This window comes from Anabrus simplex, chromosome 9, assembly GCF_040414725.1.
Source record: "Anabrus simplex isolate iqAnaSimp1 chromosome 9, ASM4041472v1, whole genome shotgun sequence".
Taxonomy (NCBI): Eukaryota; Metazoa; Arthropoda; class Insecta; order Orthoptera; family Tettigoniidae; genus Anabrus; species Anabrus simplex.
In genome coordinates this window covers 73,457,440-73,472,067 of record NC_090273.1, presented here as the reverse complement: position 1 = coordinate 73,472,067, position 14,628 = coordinate 73,457,440, and the positions used below count along the sequence as shown (strand labels likewise).

Below are 14,628 nucleotides of genomic sequence, written 5' to 3'. Positions count from 1 at the left end.
AATAAGAATAGGCTATAATAATTTTGTATTTGTATTTCTAGCCGGGTGCAGCCCTTGTAAGGCAGACCCTCTGACGAGGGTGGGCGGCATCTGCCATGTGTAGGTAACTGCATGTTATTGTGGTGGAGGATAATGTTATGTGTGGTATGTGAGTTGCAGGTATGTTGGGGACAGAACAAATACCCAGTCCCCGAGCCATTGGAATTAACCAATGAAGGTTAAAATCCCCGACCCGGCCGGGAATCGAACCCGGGACCCTCTGAACTGAAGGTCAGTACGCGGACCATTCAGCCAACGAGTTGGACATTTATAAATAATGAAATAAATAGAAGACGTGATATGGGCTTTTAGGCTTATACCATATCAAGAAAACAAGGTGAAACTTTTTATGTTTCGCAGAGAACGTTTCTCCATGTCTTCAGAAGAAAATCTCGACTGTTCCTGAGGAAGTATTCTACAATAATTATTGTAGAAGTTGGCACATCTGAAAGTATTGTTCATAAAGGTCATTATTGTAGAAAACTTCCTTACAGTCAAGATTTTCTTGTGAAGATGCGGAGCAAAGTTCTCTGCGAAACTTAGAGTTTCAGCTTATTTGCCTGACACGGCATAAGCCCAAAATCCCATATAATGTCTGCAAGTACGGGCTGTGAAAACATCACTGTTAACAAATAAATAAAGAGAAATTACAAAATTGAGTAGTATAATGTGTTAAATGTTCTTCAATGTTAAGACATCAACGATGTGTCGTAGTATGTCAGGATATGCCGCAAGAAACCATCTGATTTTTTTACTTTTGAAAGTTGGCATGTCTGAAAGTATTGTCCATAAAGATGCTTTACCATTGTGATAAAGCTCAAGCTCTACACAACCTCATATAGTTGCCTTTTGACTTTTAATACAAGAAGCTACAACCACATCTACCAGCTAATTTTATTATAAATATAGCTACATTTTCCGACGAATACCTGTCATCGCTCCTAAGCACTTGAACAACTTACTACCACTAAGAGTGACTTTTATTCCTAATTTATTAAGCTATTATAAGCTACTTTTGCCATCTCCAGAATAAGGCACCATATTTTACCAAATTTTATTTCAGCGCAGCAATTTTATCTACCAGCTAACCTGTCTTCGCTCCTAAGCACTTGAACAACTTACTAGCACTAAGAGTGTTTTTTATTCCTAATTTATTAAGCTATTATAAGCTACTTATGCCATCTCCAGAATAAGGCACCAAATTTTAATTCAGCGCAGCAATTTTACGTATTTTTTAAACTTCTAACTAACCACTTGTTACCACATTTTAAAAAAACAAGACATTCGCAAAAATCTATACAAATTGTACCTCTTACTTAAGTATAAAAACAATCAGGATCCTGATCTATCTTTCTTTTAGGTTTGAGATTTTTAGGCTGATGATGCCCTCAACATGGGTGAAACATGTCCCTGTGTGTAATATCTTAAGAACTATATCTTAAATTTAAATAAAAACACTTATATATTGAACAGGTGGAATTTTTAATCTAATATTATTATTTGATTTTCAGTACTACGCTGCCGATCTAACAATCCAAAGTTCCAGAGCTGGAATGACCAAGCCGCAGACAGGCGTGATCCATGAATACTCTTCGTCTTTTATCGGGAGGGGGGAGGGGGTCGAATAGTGGAGAGTCCCAGGGCAAATCAATGCCCTTTTAATAATCTGTTTCCTAGGAATACCTGATGAGTCGGCAAATCTTATTTCACTACAATGGCAGCTGAAAAATCTATCTGACTTGGAGGCAAATTTTTCCTTCAAGCCAGAGGAGAAAACCCCTCTTCACTGCTAATTTGGAATAAAATGAATGTAGAATTTAATAAAAGTGAAGAGGAAGACGCTTTTCTTAAGAAACGGCTCTTATCAGGGTTGAATATTGAACTATTTAGTGAATTGTAGTACTATAATTTGGAATAGGCCTAAATTTTAATTCTAGACCAGGTCATACTACTATAACTAAGTGAGCCTCTGCCAAATGTGCACACTGCTCGTTCAAAACAGCGCGTCAGAGTACGGATCGAATAGCTGCAATACTATGATGAACCAGTGTGTTACGTACCAGCAGTATCAGACAATGTATGAACCAGAGGAATGGCATGCTAAAGGAAAACTTTTCTAACTCCCCAGCTATTTCCCAGCAATATTTAGTCAGTCAGGCTGTTGTATTCGGTACGCAACAGTAATCCCATCTATCGGAGTTGAGGGCACCATAAGAGGCAAAGAACATCACAACAAACAATGGTAAATGTAATGTTATTGTTGATCAATGTTATGCGCTTTCGATATTGTAGGCCTTCACATTTAGTTTTCTTCCAACTTTAAAACACCACTCTTATCATAGTCGGTACGGTAAAACTGAATAAAACATAAATGATCGGAAATTGTATTCTCTATAACTTTTGTTATGCAGTACTATAGGACCAATAAACATAGGTATTTAAAAATTACATGTTAGGCGCCTACCCCTAAACTACCATTTCACCCAGGGTCAGTAAATTTTTTTATAGCTTAGACTATATTTTCTTCTTCCCCAACTCTATATACTGATTTTCATTGAAGTCTGTTCACCCATTTTCTCGTGGCTCGGCGTTGATGTGGACTTAGCAACAAAAATCGAAATTCATGAATATCTGTGTTATCATAGCTGGTACGGTAAAAATGTGTTAAGACATGAATGATCGGAAATTTATTTCTATGTAACTTTAGTTATGTAGTATTTATCGATAGGACCGCTAATAATATAAATATTTGAGAATTGAATTTTAGGCCTTCCCCTAAACTACCATTTCACTCAGAGTGAATAAAATGATTTATAGCCTAGATTGTAGTGGCTCATCCCCCGACTTTACATACCGATTTTCATGAAATTCTCTTCAGCTGTTTTCTCATGATGCATGTACATACATACATACATACATACAGACAGAAATTACGGAGAAGTAAAAAGTGCATTTCCTTGTTATTGTGGACATGACCGATACAGAAATACCATTTTTTTCAAATTCTGAGCGATGTACATACGAAACTCTTATTTTATATATATAGATTGTGATCTTTCCTACTTTTAAAGACACCACTCAAACTTATTCGTCTACTAATGGCGTTCAACGCCATCTCTCCATTGACAGCTCGGAACATACCGCTTATATTAATGACAATTTCTTGTTATTACATCCACCTATTCTTAGTAAGTTCATTACAGGCAAAAAACATGAAATTGGTCTTGTGCAACATACTGCTTAGTCAGTGAGCTTGTCTCCTTTCTCCAGAGTCCTCCCAGCCCAAACTTTGCAACATTTTTGTAATGCTACTATTTTGTAGGAAATCAGCTAGGACAATTCAAGCTGCTTTCTTTCCCTTTTTTCCAGTTCTCGACTCAAGTAATCCTGGTGACGGTCCCATATGCTGGAACCATACTCTAGTTGGGGTCTTACCGGAGATGTATATGCTCTCTCCGTAGCATCCTTACTACAACCCCTAAACACCCTCTTAACCATGTGCAGAGATCTGTACCCTGTATTTACATTCCCATGATTTTAGTCAATAGTGCGGTATATTAGCAGAGTATTTTGCAGAAAGGAAGAGTAACACAATATCATAATCAACATGATATACTTTGTGATCTGTTTTTTTTTTTTTTTTTTTTTTTTTTTTTTTTTTTTTTTTTTTTTTTTTGGCTTTTAGGAACTCACTTTGCAAATAAAGAGGAATAACAGTTATTGTTGAGAGGGGAATATTTCTAATTTTTGTTAGAGGGGGTGGGAGGGCAGTGAACATAGCCTAATACCTTAGTTGGGGAGAGTACAGCGACACATCTCTCTCGGCCCTCTCAACAAAGAAAAAAAAAGGTGAATAATAAATTAAGAAAAATCAACTTAAATTTTTTTATTCTTGTTGCCACATTTTCACTTTCTGTAGGAATCTGGGAGACATTCTAGAGATCCCAGGTGGGATAAATGGACACTTCTGCCCCTCCCCTGTACAGTGAGTGATCATGCTTTCTTAACTCCCTGAGCAATACTGTTACAGTATATGACTGCTTCATGCAATAACAGCCTATAAAACAAAATTTTAACTAAATCTCTCTTATTAGTTAAGTGATAAATCAAATTCTTTTAGAAATACATTTCCTGACCCCTTTAAATGTCTTTAAAAAATTCAGTTTGATTCCAATTGTTATTGCTAACTTGGAACTGTTACAAACTTCAGGTGTTTCTTTCTCAAATGACATAAATCTCCTTATGCTGTTTAGTGCTCAGTGTGCTGTTCCATTGCAATTTTCATTAGGTGAGTTTACATTACATTTTTATAGCCCGCCATGCTGAGCTCTTCAAAACCCCGGGTTCTTGTCCAAGTTGTCTTAGGGATTTTGTAGGCTTATGTTTTAATCTTTCTGTGATTTCATTTACTTTTTCCTCGTTAAGTACAAGTTTTTTAACACTTTGCTTCTTATCGATTAAAGAACCAGTTCCTCTCAATTTTTTTACGAGTTTCCACACAGTCTCGGTATGTGGTGGGCATACACTTGGAAATTGTGTTACAAACGACTTCCTTGCAAGGCTCTGTTTTCACATAATTGTTGTACATAAATAGCCTTTCCTCTGACGTGTACACATGTGGAGGCATTATGAGAATCATACCCCGAAGTAACGCTTCACAACTTGAGAACAGTTGGAGTGACAGATCAACACTTAATACATGTTCTAAACACAGACCTGAACTGCGAGCTGCGAGCATACCCTTGCTGTGCTGTGTAACGGGAAGCGATAAGTCAGCGGGAGGCAGATAAGCCGGACGTGCCTATTGGCCAACCGATGAGAGAAACTCTCTCTCTCTCTGTGTGTGTCTCTCTCTCTCAAACCCGTGACTAGCATCGATGTATTAAAAAATCTAGGAAAAAAGTTCAAACAGGCAGATTCAATAAATGATCGTAAATGATGTAGAAGTAGACATGTTCTTACAGAACAGAAATAGCTGAGATTGGAGAGAGACTAGAGCACACCTCACAAAATGTTCTATACTCTAGGACTCACTGCTGGGCAAATATTGGCCGCATTACGACAAAGTGCTTGGCGGGAGACAGGCTCGCAGCGCAGGCAACTGTGTGAGTGACAATCCCCTCATAGATACAACAGTGTCCCTGTATTTGAAGACGGCAGTGTTTGAAGATATGGGGATTGTCCTTGTCTTTTTGTGTTTCCGTGTTTGTCCTCATCTTTTATTTCTGTTGCTCCCTCTTCACACTCACCTGCCATTGTGTTCGTCGTATTATATATGCTCCTTTCCTATTCCACCTCTGTCTTTCTCTCTCACTTAACAGCAACAGTTCTAGAAGGAAAGTATCATATTTGTGAGTATTCACTGCCCTGGTGAATTGGGAGTTATGGGTCTAGATAATAAAGATGTTGATTATGTTCTCGTCAGTTTTATTTGTTAAACATAATCCATATCAAGAATTTTAACTTGGTAATGTTTTATTTTACCTGGCAAGATTAAGGCTGTCAGGCCTTCTCTTCTATCTGACCAGGTACTGAAATGTACGTGGGCTGTATTACATTGTGTTACACTACAATAATTAGATTTAATACAAATTAAATTATTAATGATAATACTAAAATGATGAGCGATGTAATTAAATTAAAGTTGTTGTTTGATTTAATTTCAGGTATAGAGTCATCATGGTTCTTGTGTGACATTTGTTATGGAAGTTGATTTGCCAGAACATGAAGATAATCATACTATAGAAACAGTATCTGACAAAGCTGAACCTGAAAATTTAGAAGATATGCCTGAGAAAATTGAAGATCCTACTTTGGATGATCATGGACAAAACTCTCCTCATGCTGTGTTGTGTAATGAAATGTTAAATTATTTAGCTAATAGTAAGGTGGCCTTCTTCAAGAGTCAGCAAGTTGGTGATCCAGAATTGAACTTTGAGGAGAAAAGAGAGATCGCAGTGACTGTGTTAAATAAGAGCCCTAGTCAATTTCTTGCAAGGTTTGGTCAGCATATACTTGAACGGCATTTAGACTATTTCAGTGATGAGGCAATAAAAACTGAGTGCTACGAGGTTGACTTCCATGTCAATCAGCTGAGGAGATTTCACTGCAAAGCAAAGCATCAGGTGGGTAGAACGTATTAGACAATAATAAAACGAAGCCCATAATTTGTGATTTAACTCCATACAATCCTTTGTCAAGTGGGGCTGGACAGATACATTTTCCTCATTGATGTCATCCTATACTGCTGTCCAAGGCATGCTTCTTTAATTATTTGTAGTTGTCCACATGTGAGAATTTCTGCTTATTTTATCTGGTTGTTATAGCTTGACACCAGGCGAGTAGGCCATGCAGTTAGGGGCGTGTAACTGTGAGTTTGCATCCGGGAGATAGTAGGTTTGAACCTAACTGTTGACAGCCCTGAAGATGGTTTTCCATGGTTTCCCATTTTCACACCAGGCAGATGCTGGGGTTTTACCTGAGTTAAGGCCGCGGCCGCTTCCTTCCCAATCCTAGGGCTTTCCTGTAGACACCATAAGACCTATCTGTGTTGGTGCGACGTAAACCAAATTGTAAATAAAAAAAATATAAAAAAACTGTACGTAGCCTATAGCTTGACATTGTTAACAGTTTCATTCTCTTGATCTTCATTAGTGGTGGGAACCATCTCAGACCTGTGAATCACGTGCAATGAAAAGTAAAAAAAATAAAAGATGCAAAAGTCTATGGCACAATTAAAATATCAAGGAAGGTTCAACCTTTTCAATACAAAACGTGTTGCATAAGATGTTCACAACATAATATTTATTAAATAGTTAGAACCGGTTTCGACGCTCATTGCGTCATCATCAGCTAAAAAAATCACAAATGGGCAAAGTACATGTCATAAAAGTTGCATTAATAACTCTTGCATGGCTGAATACAAATGGTAGACTGTTTTTTCTTAAAAGCTAGAAGAACTTGAGTAAAATATGATGATGTGATGTGACACATAAAAGCATAGTAGTTTGATGGGTAAGTATTGTGCATAAAATTGAACTGATGCTTTGAACATAAAAGTCTGAATATGATGATAAAACGATGTGGTAAAAACAAAGTAGTAAAATTGTCCACTCTTCTGATGTTCAATTCAGGCACATAAGTCCAGGTCCGATGTTATATAGCAATACCAACAAAAAGATTTTGTCGAAGCCGGGACACCTGATGTTGGGCGATTGAATAAGGTTGATCTTCGAATTAGTCTCAGCTCAAGAGGGTGGTAAGTCTTAAAAGAAAGGAAAGAAAAACTAAGTTAGTGAAATGGAAGTCTAAATGGAGTCGCGGCCAAGGATGATAGGATATGAAACTCACCTTGTTTAGCGTGCTGAGTGTGTGGTGTAAGAAGAGTTGTGGACAAGTGAGATGGGTGTGACTGAGTAGCGAAGTTAGAGTGAGAGGGGTGGAAAGGGGGGGGGGAAGTGGAGAGGAGAGGGGTAGGGAGGCGGAGTTTAAGGCGGGTCAGGAGGGCGGAGTGGCAGTGGTGTGGGACGTAAAAGAGTACTGTGGAGAGCGTGAAAGATCGATTTTCCTCCCGTGGTTTTTATAGCTCTAAAGACTTCTATTAGGAAGTCGAAAAGAATGTTGGATTTTTCTGAGATTTCATTAAGATTTAAGTTAGGGTTAAAAAATTGGTCTAGGTGAATAAAACAGTTCTCCGTAATGTCGAGTAAAGGGCCTTTATTTATGTTTTTGAGAATTTCTAGGTCTTGTTCTATGGTAGTAAAATTATGCTTTGAGTCATGTATATGTTGGCCTATCGGGGAAAATCTATTATATCTGATGGCATTAACGTGTTCTAAGTATCTAACTTTGAAGCTGTGCCCGGTCTGTCCGATGTATAGGAAAAACAGTTATTGCATTGAAAACGGTAAACGCCTGACATTGTGTAAATGTCAGACCTGTTAACTGATTTGGAATTGTGAACTATATCTATGTTTCTATTGCTGGTTCTGTAAGAAATTTTAATATTATGTTTCTTGAAAACATTCGTTACACTGTGTATGTTTTCGTTAAAGGTGAAGGTGGCGAATAGGGCAGGGTTATGTCTTTCTTTGGTTAATGTTGTCTTTAGTCTATGTTTACATTTGTTAATGATGCGTTCTATGAATGAGGTGTTATAACCGTTGAATTTAGCAATGGCACGACTGGTGTTCAATTCCTTCTTTAGGTTTTCCTTGGATAACGGTATTTTTAGTGTACGGTCTACCATACTATAGTAAGTGGCGCATTTATGTGCGTGTGGATGTGTAGAGTCATTTCTGATAGTAGTCGCTGTTTGGGTTGGTTTTCTGTAGATATTGTATTCTAAAGAAGAAGGATGTCGTGTAATTGTAAGGTCTAAAAAATTGATCGAGTAATTGGACTCGGATTCTAATGTGAATTTTATATTAGAATCAATCTTGTTTAAGTTATTAAGAGTGGTAGCTGCATTAACCGTTCTGTTATCTAGAATAACCAGAGTATCATCAACATATCTAGATCAGAAGTGTATATTAGAAAAAGTGTCATTGGTATTAATTGAAGTGTCTTCTAGGAAATCTATGTAAATTTCAGCCAAAATTCCTGAGGCCGGCGACCCCATAGCCAGTCCATCTTGTTGGTAAATGCATTTGTCAAATGCAAAATAGTTATGTATTACGAGTTTTAGGACCTGCATAAAGTCTTGGATCTCTAGTTTACTTAGCCCACTATATGTTTTTAGGTTTTTTTGTATTATGGGAAGGAGTTTTTTGGTGTTGATACTGGGATACATATTATTAATATCGAATGAGTGAAGGGTGTGAAATGGTAGTATTTCAAATTTATTCCGTTTTTCGATTAGTTCAATGGTGTTTTTTACGGATTTTTTCGACTGAAATTTATAGTTTTTACTAAGAAATTTTTGTATGAATTGGGCCAATTTATATAATGGGCTAGGTCTATAGTTGATGATCGGGCGTATGGGGACGCCGGTCTTATGGATTTTGGGAAGAGCTTTAGCGGTAGGCAGGCCGGGATTCATATTAATTAATCTCGTTTTTTCTTGTTATGTAAAAAGGAATGATGTATTTTTTAAAGTTTGTTTAGGAGACGTTGGATTTGCTGTGCAGGATCTTTTTTGACTAAAGAGAAAGAACCAGTATTGAAAAAACTTTTTGTTTTATCGATATAATCATTTTTATCCATGATGACCGTTGTATTGCCCTTATCAGCTTTTGTGATGATGAGGTTATGAACTTTAATTTTTTCCGCGAGTTTTGTAATGTGTTCTCGTTCTGCGAAGGTTTTTTTAAGTGAACTAATATTAGTGGGAGTTGTTCTGTTTTTTAGGTTATTGATTTTATTTAAAGTTTGTTTGACATCGAATCTAACCTCATCTTGTGCGTCTAAAGGTATTTTATTTATGGCTGTTTCGGATTCTATGACTAGTGTGGTAACGATGTTAACTTTATTTGGATTAGGCCAATTGTGTTTTGGTCCTTTTTCGAGGATCTCGTTTTCCTTGTCTGAAAGTGTTATTTCTGTTAAGTTAGCTACTGGGGGATGGAAATGTTCTATTAAAGACTCTAGGTTACGGGTACTCGATTCGTTAGGAAATGTTGTACTTGAACTATTCAGCCTTGCGTTATTTTTAAGGTTGTTAAGTTTTTTCTCATGTGTTGCTTGTTTTTGTTCAAGTATATAGAACAGTTTGTCCGCAATTTTATTTTGGAATATATTCCATTGAGCTTTAGAAAGTAAATGTGCTGTCTCAAGGTGCGTCTCATATAGTTTGTTATTTAAAAAAGATTTTTTTCTTGTATAAAAATCTTATTTCATTCTTAAGCCAGATTTTATTTACCTCCTCAACACTCGAAAACCCAAGCCAAGGTAAATAAAATGAAGTGTTTAACTTATAAAGTCTATGGCCTCGGTGAGAAATCCACAACCAGACAAAAATAGGGACAAACTGGAGATTAAAGAAGAGGGTTTGATAAGTCGCAATATTTCCTTAGTGAGCTAGAAATATCCAGGGACTATGTAGTGTATATTGACCCAAAAAAGTTAAGAGAAACAGAGACAAAATTGAAAAATAAAAACCTATGAAGCTTCCAGTTGAAGAGTTAATATCTTCTTTTTTAAGTCCCATTCATGTTTGTGCTCGAAAGCATGAGGATAAAGCTGGTTAACTTGCTATTTTATTGCCAAAGGTGGATACGTGCTTAGATGTTCTTTGTCCATAAACCAGATAATTGGGCAGCTTGCAACATGATCTGGAACCGGCAGAAAATAGGTAAAAATAAATTTAAAAAGGTTTTTTCCTAAAGTGTTGGCATTTAGAATTCTCTCTTAAGAAAAAATGGGAATGGTGTTTTTAAAAGTCCTAACTTACCCCTGTCTGTGGATTTCTGTCTTTACTTTCCGCTATCTTTGGTGTGGGTCTGTGCCCGTGTTCTCCCTTGTCGATCTGGCATAGTAGTGATGTGTTTGTAGCCTGCTTGCTTACATGGTTCAGCGAGGACAGGCAAGACAAGGGCGTGTTGTCATTTGTTGTTGTTTCTTGGGAGGAAAGAGGTGGTAACTGTGACTTAGAGACGTCGGACTTGTTTGTGTTATTTGCTAAGCTCATTTGCTTCCTTTCTAATAGCTCCATATATCTAAGTACACTGACTTAGCAAATGTCATGGGATAGTCACCTAATAGCATGTGGGGCCTCCTCTGGCCCTGCGAACTGCAGTGAGACGCAGTGGAAGTGAGTCGACAAGTCCCTGGTAGTCCTCTGGACGCAGCTGACACCAAGTCGTTTGCAGAGCGGCCGCCAATACTGGTCTGTTCGTGGGTGCAGGATCCATGGCACGGAGCCTGCGTTCCAGGACATTCCAGATATGCTCGATAGAATTCATATCGGGGCTCCTGAGTGGCCATGGCAGTCGTTGGGCCTCCGCTGCATGTTCCTGAAACCATTCCCGGGAGACATGGGAGCGATGTGGCGGCGCATTATCATCGTGAAACACCGCAGAACCGTCTGGGCGCTGAAGGCCAAAAATGGGTGGAGATGGTCTCTGTGCAGCTCAACATACTGCATACCATTCAAAGTCTCTTCCAGAACAACTAGGGGGCCCATTCCATACCAGGAAAATACACCCCAGACCATAACAGAGACACCAGCGCCCTGGACCACACCTTCGAGGCAGGCGGGATCCATCTCTTCGTGTGGTCTGCGCCATACACAGTGCCTCCCATCGGAATGGTGCAGTTGAAGTCGTGATTCGTTCGACCATATCATGTTACGCTATTGTTCCAGTGTCCATCCCTGGTAACTAGCGACAAATGCATTTTCTTAGTATGGTATTACATTTTACGAGGGCTGTGTGCCGCAGTTATATTGCATCAGCTGTTATTGAAGCAGTAGAGTGCCGGCAGTATAAGTAAGGCAGTGCTCACATGTTTTGCGAACTGTCAATTTAGAAGAAAGCTGTGTGGAGTATAGGACTATTTAAAGATTTTTACAATATCCCTATCTTACTTCTTTTTTCAGCTAACAATGTCTTCATCAAAGCCAAGAAAAACTTAATTTAATGAAAGGGGTACAATCCTAGTGTACTCACTCCAGCTTATAACACACTACTTTGCAAAGAAATATATATGAATCATACCTTAAAAACCTTCTAGAAGAGAGATGTGTTCATTACCAATGCCAGGGACTCACCCTGGCTGCCAGAAAAGGTACACTTACTTTTATTACCTAATGAAAGATTTCACACGCCATCGACCATTAGCCGGCCAGCTACGAGCACAGCCATTGGCCAACATGACTTCATTCCCACATTTCCTAACTTGCTGCTTCCTTTACCAACCCGCGCAAAATAAAAGCACGGCAAAGGCTCGGCAAGAAAAAAATGTTATTTAGTAGCTGTATCTTTGCAAATCCAGGCCAAGCTCTGTCATGAGAACAGTGGCCCCCTTTGGGGGCCACACTCCCTTTGAGAGGCCCTAAACTATCGCCATGACGCATATTGCCCGCATGGAAGTAAAAATGTAATTTATTAGCTGTAACCTATCTTTGCAAATACAAGTCAAGCTCTGTCATGAGAACAGTGGGGCCCCTTTGGGGGCTACACTCCCTTTGAGAGGCTCTTAACTATCACCGTGGCGCATACTGCCCGCACGGCAAGAAAAAAGTTAATTTAGTGATTATAACCTATCGTCACATTTTGTTGGACATTTTCTTGCTCGTATCAGCAATCCCATGAACTAAAAATAAAAGAGCATCACCCACTGCCGAGCCTCCATGTACAGCAAGCGGAGTGAGTACACTAGGACTCTGCCATGAAAGGTGGCTGCTTGATGATACTTTCAGAGCATGGTTGAAACCCATATCTCAGGACAAATTTTAGCACATTGCATAATACAAAAAACATCATTTTCTCTTAGCAACATGGGGAAGCAGGCATTAAAAAGTCACATGGGAGGAAAGAAGCGTGCCAGTAGTGTCAAGTTCAGCTAGGTCTCGTCATCCCTTTCAGGTTATTTTAAAAAAAGAACATTCAAATAGTGAACTAACAAAAGACTTAAACACAAATTGTCCTCTGCCTGCCACAGCTACCCCAACGAACTCTATCACATATGACTCCACATCATCTTCTCCAGAGGTGAGATGTAGGTAGTGTTCGTTTGTTTCCAGACTCTGAAATAGCTTTGAAAGTTCAACTGCATGATAAAAAAGTTGCATATACAATCACTCATGGTTTGCTTCATAAACAAGTTCTTGAGATGTGTAGTAAGTGCACACATTTCACCATTGGTTTTGACGAGTCACTGAATAAAGTTTCTCAGATGGGCTAAATGGGTCTTGTAGTTTGTTGTTTCAATCCTGATACTAATGAGGTATGCAATTCTTATTTTGATTCCATGTTTCTTGGTCACTCTACCTCTTCAGATTTGTTAAATGGTCTTTTGCATGCACTTCAAGGACTCAATCTAAAAAAGAAACTGTTACAAATTTCAATGGATGGTCCAAATGTTAATAAAAGGTTCCTTCAGTATATCGGTAATTTATTAAATGATTATCCAGGTGCTCCTAATTTGGTGAACATTGAATCTTGTGGCTTGCATACTGTGCACATTTCTTATAAAATGGCAGTAAGAAACACAGTGGAATATTGCATAGTTTATTCATGCTCTTCACTTCTTGTATTGCTATGTTCCTGCAAGACGTGCTGATTATACACATTATTCAGGTTCAAACATATTTCCTTTGAAATATTATGCTATAAGATAGCTTGAAATTTTGGAAGTCATTGAATGTGCTACTTAATGTTGACAAATATGTTGAAGGAACAAACAGAGACAAGAAAATTCCGAACTATAACAGCTTCAAAATAATATGAACTTCACTTAAAGATAAGCTTCTTAAGGTCAAGTTGTCATTTTTTTTTATCACTTGTTGGAGATTTGGAACCATTCCTAAAACAGTTTCAGACAGATCTTCAGCTTGCACCACTCCTGTATGAATCTCTTGTTGCAACAATGAAAAATGTCATGACAAGGTTTGTTAAGTCTGAGTCACTGCAGTCTTCAGAAAATGTTCTCAAATTAATTTAGACAGTAAAGAAAGTCTGCCTGCATCTAAAATTGACATAGGTTATGCTGCTAGAGCAGCACTTCGTGGCACTCGTGGATTAAATGATAGAGATATATGGAGATGGGGAATCTGATTCTTTTAGAAGAACCGATTCATTTGAACCGATTCACTAAAATGATTCGTTCATTTGATTCGTTCATTTAATTCGTTCATTCCAATACCACGTGACGGAGAGTCGAAAGCGAAACCATGGACTCAGATGAACCATTCCGTTATGTTCTTTATTACTGCTACTGCTTTACATGTTTGCAGGTTACAAGAAGTGAAATGTTCAAGTTATAATAATAATAATAATTGATAGCATATTAACAAGAGTATTATCCTTTTTTAGAGGTTACAGTCGAAAAATGCTACACAACTGTCTGACTAATCCTTTCCAAACTTAAGTAGCTACCATTCGAAACTATAGGAGAATCGAATTTGAAATTTATAGTAGATATGAACATTTTGTCGCCTTGTTTCACACGTTAGTTCAGAGAACAAGAACGTGAACGGGAACCTTGAGATAAACTTAACCTAACATTTCGCAACGAGCTGGAAGTTGAGTGTATATTAAAGTTCCGAGAAGTGTGTGACTTGTAACTACGTGATAATTTCTTATTAAAAAAATATATTTTTTCCTGTAAGGTTAGGTTAGGGGTATTTGACTTGTGGACCGGACTTTTAGTTCAGATTAAATAAAAAATAACAGTCGTTCTTCACAAGTAGTCATTGATTAAAAAATGGTGGATACCCGATTTGGCGATATGAATCAGAACGAACGAGGAACCAAGGAACGAGTTGCGGCTGCCATCTCTCGATTCAGATTTCGATTCACAAACGAGTCGATTCATTTCGTTCACTGAATCATGATTCAATCGTTCAGTGCAATGATTCGTTCATTTTGAATCACTCGTTCAGAATCTCCCCATCTCTAGTACGGAGTATAGTGTTTCACACAGATTGTC

The 14,628-nt window shown here is 38.0% G+C and overlaps 1 protein-coding gene across 5 annotated transcripts in view; it reads left to right on the top strand.

Moving 5' to 3' along the window:
- LOC136881257 (coiled-coil domain-containing protein 97) overlaps positions 1-14,628 on the top strand; it is a 44,281-nt gene that overhangs the window by 14,013 nt on the left and 15,640 nt on the right. For 4 of the 5 annotated variants that reach the window (XM_067154018.2, XM_067154017.2, XM_067154019.2 and 1 more), the window contains one exon: positions 5,706-6,164. In XM_067154018.2, coding sequence (XP_067010119.1) covers positions 5,742-6,164 — 423 coding nt within the window. In that variant the 5' untranslated portion in view covers positions 5,706-5,741. Of the gene's footprint in view, positions 1-1,714; positions 2,282-5,705; positions 6,165-14,628 lie in introns of those variants that run through there. The other variant, XM_067154021.2, reaches the window with a different exon arrangement.